Here is a 10,890-nt window from a genome sequence, read left to right as displayed (position 1 = left end):
CTTTGTCTTATTGGTCAGCATTTCTGTATATCGCTCACGCTTCATGGACGTCACGTTCCCACTGAACCGGAAACCTGGAGGAGAAACGGTACGGTTTTCCAGAAGGATAGGAGTGGGTGTGTCACACTGACGTAGAGGGCGTGCCTTGACGTTGTGGGCGTTACTTGAACAACGTCCTTGATGTTAGCGCGTTGTTTTCACCCTCTTCTGGGTGAAGCTTGTAACAGAAAACGAGACACGACGAACACAGGTGTACCATTTAAAGTATGGAACGTTATTCGTGCCAAAATTAATTGCAAACGTTAACTTCATTGCAAAGCAGTGCACATGTACGCGGTGCATTTCATTCTGGCACGTTTTTATTGTATCATAATTGAAGGCGTGCCAACGAGACGATCGATTGCTTTTCATTGCGGCGTACAATTTTCAGGTCACTTTAAAATGCAATACAAGAAATTTGGATGATCCGCTGTGGCAACCCCTAACGGGAGCAGCCGGTAAGAAGAAGATTGCTTTTTATTTCATGCCCATACATTTTGTGTCATAACTAAAAGCAAATTGCATTGCAATGTAGTTGACACTTTGGATTGCATTGTAAAGCCCTTGAAATTCAAAATAGGTGCGAGAATTAAGTGTGCCTTTTGTAAAATTCAACAAGAAGCAATACGACATCTCTTTTGGCATTGTCAGTACACTAAAGAGCTATTGCAAACGCATTGAATTTCGCTTAGTGGCTGCTCTAAGTGAATTGCATTTTGGTTCAAGACCATACATTTACTATGCCAAAACTAGTGATGGGTCGTTCTTGAACGATTCGTTCATTTTGAACGAATCTTTAATGTGACTCGGGAAGAACGAGCCGTCTCGTGGGAGTGATTCGTTCCGTCGCGCACGCGCATTTGCACAACTGCCTATAGTTTATGTATTTGAATTGATTCACCTGTCTCGAGTCTTCGGGTTTTTCGAGTCGTTCGTTCATCACGTGACAGCCCCATAAGCTTAACCTATGCAGTCTGAGCCGGAAAGAGAATTGAAGGAATTGACTCGAAAAAAAATTCGTTCATTTTGCTGAAGGAGACTCGAAGGTCCGAGTCGGTAAAATGATCCGAACTTCCCATCACTAGCCAAAACTGAGTACAATTAAGGGACCAATCAGCATCAAAAGGTGGTGCAAGGAGTGTCGACAGCTATGGTATGTGGCATACAACTTCTAAACATTTCTGTGTTCCGGCAGCAAGCGTAAGTGTCGTTAATGTGGAGTGATTAACCAAAATATATCTAAGTCTGGAATTTTGTGTTTCACATTTGTGTTGCACCTTCATTTTTTTTTTAATGAATTAGAAATAATAAAAATAAAATAAGCCCTGCGGTGGGCTGGCACCCTGCCCAGGGTTTGTTTCCTGCCTTGCACCCTGTGTTGGCTGGGATTGGCTCCAGCAGACCCCGTGTAGTTAGGATATAGCGGGTTGGCTAATGGATGGATGGATGGAAAAATAAAATAAAAAAAAACTTAAATCTCACATTGCCACAAGTGTTCAGACCATTGACTTAGCAATTCCATTCTTGAGTCTTCTTGGGTCTGACATGGCAAGATTGGCACACCTGGATTTGAGCATTTTCTGCCACCAGGGGCAGCTGCTAGAAGGACTCTCCTCAGTGCTAGGGAGGTTTCACCTGATCAAAAACTGTTCCTTTGTAGTGATGTGGTTGCACTAGTAGTACCCTAAAATCTGATAAGGTCGATAAGGAGCTGCTCAGGGAAATCACAGTCGGGAGTGGAGTCAGGCAAGGTTCACCTATGAGGACAATACCAAAGGCAGAGAGACAAAGAGTTAAGGAAGAAGAACATATTTCATCCTAGGATTTGTGTGGTCTTGTTGTGTCAGGGTGTTGGGACTCTGCTATGCCCCCTACAGGTCACAACTGGCATAATAAATGTATATGGTGGAGCACCGTGGAAGAATTAAGCACAAAAGTGTGGTACCCAGTACCCACTAAACAAAAAAAAAAACATCAGAGAAGTAGAGCCAGCAAATTACTCTCACCAAATCAAGAGTTGAGTGTTTTGCTCTGAAGGTGGAGTAGCACTTGAATGACCACACCAGACTCATCATGGTTCACTTCCATAGGACAGTCGGCCTTTTTATATTTAACCCGAGATCCTGAACTCCTTGCAGTTTTTACTTTAGCTATAGGTGTTATAGAATGTGGAAAAGGACAACCAAAGGATTCCTTTACTTTAATTTTTTGACAACTATAAAGATAATAATGATTAAGAAGGTTAGGCCACATATTTCAAAAAGAGAAAAGGCCAAGATAATATAAATATTAAAAGGGGACAAGTTATTAAGAAGTCCAAAAATGCAAAAGTCCAAACTTTCAAAAAGGCCCAAAAATGATAGAAAACTTAAATATTTTAGGCCTAAACCAAACTTATAAAAATAGCCAACAAAATTTTAAAATCCTTAAAAAACAAAAGGCCAGATTGCAAAAAAACATATCAGAAAAGATCAAAAACAGTGAATGCAACAATCAGCCTAAGAAGAAATAGCAAGGTGGTCATCGGTGGCAATGAGACTTTGACTCCACGCCCAAAGCGGCACAGCCAAGCTCTTAAATAGGCCTGAGGTAGCAGTACCAGAAGGCCCTACCCCTCTTGGCTCAGCATAAAGAGGAACACGAAAATTCCAATCTGGATTAACATAATTAAAAGATAAAAGGAGAATTACAGAAAAGGTTAACCAAAAAAAGCTAGAAACAGTTAAATACAAAAAGAAGCAAGCAAAATGTTCCATTATCAACAGTAAGATAATAATTTACAAAATAAATAAAACAATTCACACCAAATTAAACTTAAGGCTAGAGCCCTGACAAAACCATGAGAATACGTGTAAAAGCAGAGAAAACATGAAATAAGAAACTGAAAAAATGCTTTGAATAAAAATAAGTAAAGCAAGTCCTCGCCATATCTCTGCAGCCTCTTCTCAGTTGCAGCACACAAACAGTCACTTTTCACGGTCCCCCCAGTGATGAGCAAACCCCGCTGAATTTGCTCTGCTTCTAGTGGAAAGTTCAGAAATGTTGCTAAACTGTAACTAGTATTGAGTGGATTATAATGGTTGGTAGTGGTCTTTTGAGGGTCCCTGAGAACCAGGGAAGCATCATCCAACTATGCCGGATGGATTATTGTGGTCAAAAATGTGACCTGAGCTGGAAGTGGCTAACCACTGTGCCACCATGCCTCCCTCAGACACAATTAATAGAATTAAACACCAGAACAGTTACATTTCTTGCAGTGGCACACAGGAGGCATAAATTCACTGAGGCTTGCCTCCCAACAGACATAACAGCTACTCACCTCTCTTGTACTGAAAAGACCAGCTTGGTTTTTTGGCTCCCTCATTGCCACTACTACCATATAAGAGCAACAGCAAAGCTTGTGGACTCACGCCTTTCCTGTTTGCATCAACTGCGCAGGACTCTTTTAAAGGATTTTAAAGGACAACATGCATGGGTTGGTATCCCTGCTGTGACAGGTTACGATCCATTACCTGGCCAAGACACCTGGAGAAGGAAAAAACAGGAAGAGAAGAAGGATCTTACCTGCCAAACAACTGCTTATGCTGGCATCCCTGCCAGGCCAGGTTCAGACTCCTTACCTGGCCAGAAGGCTAATATGGTGGTAGAATCAAGAGTGTTAACTTGCTTAGACTATTTGCTCCCTCATCGTGCTAAATGGCAGCATCTCTGAGTTAGGGTTCCCACACAGGCACCCACAGGGCATGCTGGGGTCTGTAGTCCTGTGGGGCAACCATGTTGGGAGCTTCCAGGATTAGTAATCTCTATTTTCAGGAACTTCCATTTGACTCCTGGGTCGTAGATAAAAGAAGCTACTCGATGTCATCCATGTGAGTTGGAGTCGGGTGTGGAGAAAGGACACAGCTAGAAAAAGAAAGAAAGAAAGAAAAAGAAAGAAAAGAAGTGGAATTGTGTTTATTAGACATGACAGAAAACCTTTGTATGGTATTATAATTATAATACACTTGACATTTGCACCTAGGATATGTGACTGTGTGGTTGTATCTGGGGTGCTGTAATGCCTCCTACTGGTCACAATGGGAAGGCGCACATATTATACACAAGTTGCACAGAAATCCATACAAAATAAATTAAGACATAAATAAGCCAACACATTTGCAGTTTCCTTCTGCATGTGCATAACCAGCTTTTAACTTATCTTCCTTTTCATAGCATTTATGAATATTAAAAATCACAGCAGCCTAGAACTGCCCCCTGCTGGACACCACTCTTAACATCGGCCAATTCTGATGAGGTTCCTTGACACCATCACCCTCTGCTTCCTGTGTTTGAGCCAATTCTGCACCCATCTAAAAACATCACCCTGAACTGCCACTTCTCTTAGTTTGATGCCCAACCTCTCATGTGGCACCTTATCAGTTGCTTTCTGAAAGTCCAGAAAAATAATACCAACTCCACTTTGATCGTTTCCTTTTGTTCTTTCCTCATAGAATTCCAGCATTTTAGTAAAACATGACCTCCCTCCTCTGAACCCATGCTGACTGTTCAGTAACACTCCTGTTCTTGTCATGTGTTCCTCAATCTTTCTCTTAATAATTCCTCCCATTAATTTACCTGTGAGGCACAATAATCTTACTGGCCTATAGTTGCTTGGATCTGCCGTGTCACCCTTTTTATATAACAGGATGATTGCCATTTTCCAGTCCTTTAGAATTTCCCCAGTGCACAGTGACTTCCTAAAAATATGCGTCAAGGGTTTATATTTGTACTCGTTAACCTCCTTAAGAACTCGAGGGTAAATAGCATCTGGTCCTGGAGATTTGTTTCATTTCATCTTATTTAATCTGAGCAGCACTTCTCCCTCTATAATTTCCAAATAATTCAGTACCTCCTTAGTAGTCCTCTTTTACCTCTTGGAGGTTATCTACTTCCTCACATTTGAAGGCCTCAGACAAAATGCAACTTTAGAAAATCTGCTCTTCGATTCACTTTGTACTTATTAGTCTCATACATGTTATTCTTCTGTTTTTTTTTCCTTTTTCAACTCTTTATTAATACACTGAGGATTTTTTTTTAATTTCCTACTAATTCCAAATTTAGGTCTGTATCTGTCCAACATTACATGTAAAACATTTTTAAACCTCTTCCACTGCTCCGCTACTGTCTCCACACTTAACAGCTTACCTCAGTCTGTCCTCTTTAGACTTTAACACAGTTTAACAGTTTTGGTCTTTGTATTGGAATTCTTCCAAAACAATGAGAACTGTATTATACAGTGGGATGCAAAAGTTTAGGCAACCTTGTTAATAGTCATTATTTTCCTGTATAAATCGTTGGTTGTTACGATAAAAAATGTCAGTTAAATATATCATATAGGAGACACACACAGTGATATTTGAGAAGTGAAATGAAGTTTATTGGATTTACAGAAAGTGTGCAATAATTGTTCAAACAAAATCAGGCAGGTGCATAAATTTGGGCACCGTTGTCATTTTATTGACTCCAAAACTTTTAGAACTAATTTTTGGAACTCCAATTGGCTTGGTAAGCTCAGTGACCCCTGACCTACATACACAGGTGAATCCTATAATGAGAAATGAGAGTATTTAAGGGGGTCAGTTGTAAGTTTCCCTCCTCCTTTAATTTTCTCTGAAGAGTAGCAACATGGGGGTCACAAAACAACTCTCAAATGACCTGAAGACAAAGATTGTTCACCATCATGGTTTAGGGGAAGCTGTCCCAGAGATTGAAGCTGTCTGTTTCCACAGTTAGGAACATATTGAGGAAATGGAAGACCACAGGCTCAGTTCAAGTTAAGGCTCGAAGTGGCAGACCAAGAAAGATTTTGGATAGACAGAAGCGACGAATGGTGAGAACAGTCAGAGTCAACCCACAGACCAGCACCAAAGACCTACAACATCATCTTGCAGCAGATGGAGTCACTGTGCATCGTTCAACCATTTGGCGCACTTTACACAAGGAGATGCTGTATGCGAGAGTGATGCAAAGGAAGCACAAACAGAGCTGCTTGAGGTCTGCTCAAGCACATTTGGACAAGCCAGCTTCATTTTGGAATAAGGTGCTGTGGACTGATGAAACTAAAATGGAGTTATTTGGGCATAACAAGGGGCGTTATGCATGGAGGAAAAAGAACACAGCATTCCAAGAAAAACACCTGCAACCTACAGTAAAATATGGTGGTGGTTCCATCATGCTGTGGGGCTGTGTGGCCAGTGCAGGGACTGGGAATCTTGTCAAAGTTGAGGGACGCATGGATTCCACTCAGTATCAGCAGATTCTGGAGACCAATGTCCAGGAATCAGTGACAAAGCTGAAGCTGTGCCGGGGCTGGATCTTTCAACAAGACAACAACCCGAAACACTGCTCAAAATCCACTAAGGCATTCATGCAGAGGAACAAGTACAACGTTCTGGAATGGCCATCTCAGTCCCCAGACCTGAATATAATTGAAAATCTGTGGTGTGAGTTAAAGAGAGCTGTCCATGCTCGGAAGCCATCCAAAATACCTTCAACCACAATCCAGACTCTCATTGGAACCTACAGGAAGCGTTTAGAGGCTGTAATTTCTGCAAAAGGCGGATCTACTAAATATTGATTTCATTTCTTTTTTGTGGTGCCCAAATTTATGCACCTGCCTGATTTTGTTTGAACAATTATTGCACACTTTCTGTAAATCCAATAAACTTCATTTCACTTCTCAAATATCACTGTGTGTGTCTCCTATATGATATATTTAACTGACATTTTTTATCGTAACAACCAACGATTTATACAGGAAATTAATGACCATTAACAAGGTTGCCCAAACGTTTGCATCCCACTGTATTATGCTCACTTGACCCTAGTGGTTCAACCACCTCTACACCCTCAATTCTATCCTGATTATTACAGAATACTAAATCCAGACAGGCTTCACCCCGTGTTGGTGCTTTAACAGACTGTCCTAAAAAACAGTCACTGATTACTTCTAAAATCTCCTGCTCTTGTGCTCCATTATTTGCAGGGTTATCCCAAGTTAATATTTAGGTAGTTGAAGTCCCCCATGTCTGTAATATCCCCCTGTAAGCTTGAGATGTGCATTGAAACTACTGTGTGCATTGGATGATCTATAACACAATGCTAAAACAAGACCTCTTTCCCTAATTCTTTCCATGCAAAGCCACACATCCTTACTAAGATGGGGCTCATCGTCCAACTGAAGAATACTTGCATTAAATTCTGTTTGACACAAAGAGCATCATGAAATAAAAGTAAAACATGACATAAAAGGTCCTCACTAGCCTTGTTGTATCGCAGTATCACAATCTCGTTTCTATTCCATCATACATATTACATTCAAAACACTCCATAGATCTAGCTTAGTGCACAGAGTAGATCCTGTGACACGAATGAGTAAAAATGATTATTGTTTAATGTAGCGCTGAAGAAAGGTGACGTGTTGCATGTTCGTTGGATGAACAAGAGAGAAATAACAAATAACAGATGAAGGTATTTATTAAGAAATGTCTACAGTTCAAGACACAAATAGGGTCTTACTATGACTACAGTGAAAATGAAAACCGACAGCAATTGTAGCTCTGAAAAAGAGGAACTGACAAGTTCTTGCTGTGTGCTAATGTGAGATCCACAATGACCTCTATTTTCATTCAGGTTTTTTCCTTTGGTGGACCCAGATGACATTTAAAACCAAATCCATTGTCTTTCTCTGATGCCACTCAGTCTAGATTCCCCGGTGTCCTCTGTTGTCACTCTTGCTGGTGTTCTGTTGGCACTCAAGGTGAGCTTAACAGGCTGAGTAATGGAGTTCTGTTGAGGTGCTGCTATGCCCCCAGGTGTTGCTTCTCTCGTGTTGACCTGCAGCACCAGCCTGTCTGGGAGCCTTCACAATGGCCGGCCATACGCATATGCCTGAAGGTTTTGGATGGTTAGCTGTCAGTGCTGTCAATCTGTCCTCTACACACTGGGCGGTCAGCCTAGCCTCGGGGTCATGATCCCAGCAATCCTCTAGGACCTCCTTCAAGCTGGAAAATCCCTTAAATGCACAAACAAATGACATGATCATCAGTTATCAGTTTTGTTTCAGCATTACCAGAATAATCCACCGATCTAGCGTATGTAGATAGCGATGATGAAAATCAAAGAGTTTATATAAAATCTTTCACAACAATCCCCTGACTAAAGTAAAATAACATCAAAACAGAGATATAATTCAAATAAGAGGTTTGCATATTCATTACAAATCACAAACTGAAATCTCTCCTTCCTATGAATATTCAACCCCTTTGATATTGCCCTCCAAATTGTGCTCAGGTGCCTCCTGTTTGCTTTATTCCTCCATGAGATGTCTCTAGAACTTGATTGGAGTCCACCTGTGTCAAACTGGACTGACTGGACACCATTTGGTGAGGCACATGCAGAAGGTCCACAATTCACACTACATATAAGGACAAAAAGCAAGCCATGAAGTCCAAGGAACTCTCCGTGAACTTTCACTATCAGATTGTGGGGACGCACAGATCAGGATAAGGGTAGAAAAACATTTCTAAAGCTTTGAGTGTTTCCAGGAGCACAGTGGCCTCAAGTGTTGGGATACATTATTCAAGAAGTTTGGAGTCACCAGCACTTTTCTTAGAGTAAGCAGGCAAGAAGGGCCTTGCTCAGGAAGATGACAGAGAACCCAGTTGTTACTCCAACACAGCCTTCTGCTGAGATGGGAAAACCTGTCTGAAGTGTGACAGCAGCACTCCATCAATCAGGTGTTTATGGTACAGAGGTTATTTCTCGCAACAGCATTTAAAGGATTCTGGGAGCACAAGGTAAAAAGATACTCTGGACTGCAGAACCCCAAGCACCGTGTCTGGTGCTGTCAGACACTGCTCATCACCTGCCTAATGCCAACCCTATGGTAGTGGATGGTGGTGGAAGCATCATGCTGTGGAGACAGGGACAGGTTTGAATTGTGGGAAGGGTGAATGTAACCCAATAAAGAGAGGTGTTTAAAGAAAACCTGCTCCAGAGCTGACACTTTCTCAGACTAGTGTGATGGTTCACCTTTCTTCACCACAATGACCTGAAACCAATGCTGGAGTGGCTTCACGACAAGTTGGACTGTCCAAGAGTGGCCCCACCAAAGTCCAGACTTAAAACCCATAAAACATGCACGGACAGACCTGAAGATGGCAGGTTTCAGATGCTTCCCATCCAATCTAACGGGGCTGGAGAGGATCTGATAGGTAAATGGGCTAAACTGCCCAAAGCCAGCTGTGCAAAGCTTGTAGAGACTTACCATGAAGACTCAAAGCTGGAACTACTGCCAAAGGGGAGTTCTGCAAAGTACTAAATTAAGGGGCTAAATACTTATGTGAATGAGAGATTTCACTTTTTGAGTTTTAATAAATTTACAAACTTTTCTGAAAAGAGGTTTTCAAATATATTCATTATAAATATGCAACAAAATAAAGTGTGCAGAAAGTGAAGGGGTCTGGATACCTTCTGAATCCACCATTTGTAACAAACGGAACAAGACAATGACTCTGTCTAAAGCTATTCTTGTTACTTCTCTGCTGGGCGATGGATTACAAAAATGCACCCGACATAGAGTTCCAGGGATTTGGAGTTAGAGGATAAATTTGGTATTTCAAGTCAAAGTAGTTTCTTCACAGTCATGTCCTCCATAATGTTTTGGACACACACACCTTTTTCTTTGATGTACCCTTCTGCTCCACAGTTTAAAATTACAAATCGAACCATTCAGACATCATGATTCATGTGCACATGGCTGACTTTCATTTAAGGGGATTTGTACGCATTTCTGTCTCACCATGTAAAAATGACAACACTTTTTATACAGAGTCCCCCCATTTCAAGGCACCATAATGTTTGGGACACAGCAATGGCCGGTATATTAAAGCTGTCATAATTAGGACTTTGTCACGAGTCCCTCACATGCAATGACTGCTTGACTTCTGCAATTCATAGACATCAGCAGGTGCTGAGGGTCTTCTCTGATGATGCTCTGCCATACCTCTAATGCATCCATCTTCAGCTCCTGCTTGTTTCATGGGGCTTGTCCTCTTTAGTTTTATCTTCAACATATGGAAGGCCTCCTCAGCTGGATTTAAACTGGGTGGCTGGCTTGGCCATTCAAGAATTTTCCTTTTTTTTAGTTTTGTTAAAAATTCCTGTGTTGCCTCACAAGTGTTTGGTCTCATTATCTTGTGGGAGGATGAAGTGCTGTCCAATGAGTTTGGAGACATTTACTGGCACTTAAGCAAATCAGATGTTTCTGCATACCTCAGAATTCCTTGTACCACTGTCATCAGCAGTCCCATCATGAATGAAGAGAAGTGTGCCAGTCTCTGTGGCAGCCATATGTGCCCAAGTGATGACACCTCAACCCCCATGTCTAACACCCCTACCACCATGTCTAACAGATCCATGTCTCTGGATCTCGGGCAGTTCTGTTTGGTCTCCACACTTTGTTATTTGCCATCACTCTGATCAGGATCATCTTTGTCACATCTGCCCGCAAAGCATTTTCCCAGAATTCTGCAGGCGTTTTGAAGTCCTTTGTCACAAATTGTAATCTGGCCATCCTGTTTTGTGGTCTGCAACTTACAGTGTGGCCTCTGTGTTTCTGCTGAAAGTCATCTCTGACACACACACACACATCTGCCCTCTGAAGACTTTCCGATCTGTCACACAGGTGTTGGGGGCTTTTTCTTGATCATAATGAGGATTCTCCTGCACTCACCAGTCTAGGTCTTCCTTGGCCTGCCAGTCCCTTTGTGGTTACTGAGCTCATGTTCTTTCTTCTTCATGATATTCCAG

At 41.6% G+C, this 10,890-nt stretch overlaps 1 protein-coding gene across 1 annotated transcript in view; it reads right to left on the bottom strand.

Annotated features, from left to right (window-relative positions):
- Positions 1-7,754: 7,754 nt before the first annotated feature.
- LOC120526440 (anti-Muellerian hormone type-2 receptor-like) overlaps positions 7,755-10,890 on the bottom strand; it is an 88,226-nt gene continuing 85,090 nt past the window's right edge. The window contains exon 13 of the mRNA XM_039749611.1: positions 7,755-8,092. Coding sequence (XP_039605545.1) covers positions 7,844-8,092 — 249 coding nt within the window. The 3' untranslated portion in view covers positions 7,755-7,843. The remainder of the gene's footprint in view (positions 8,093-10,890) is intronic.

This window comes from Polypterus senegalus, chromosome 3 (genome assembly GCF_016835505.1).
Source record: "Polypterus senegalus isolate Bchr_013 chromosome 3, ASM1683550v1, whole genome shotgun sequence".
Lineage (NCBI taxonomy): Eukaryota > Metazoa > Chordata > Cladistia > Polypteriformes > Polypteridae > Polypterus > Polypterus senegalus.
The sequence above is the reverse complement of the archived record's forward strand: the minus strand, read 5'-3'. Positions and strand labels throughout refer to the sequence as shown.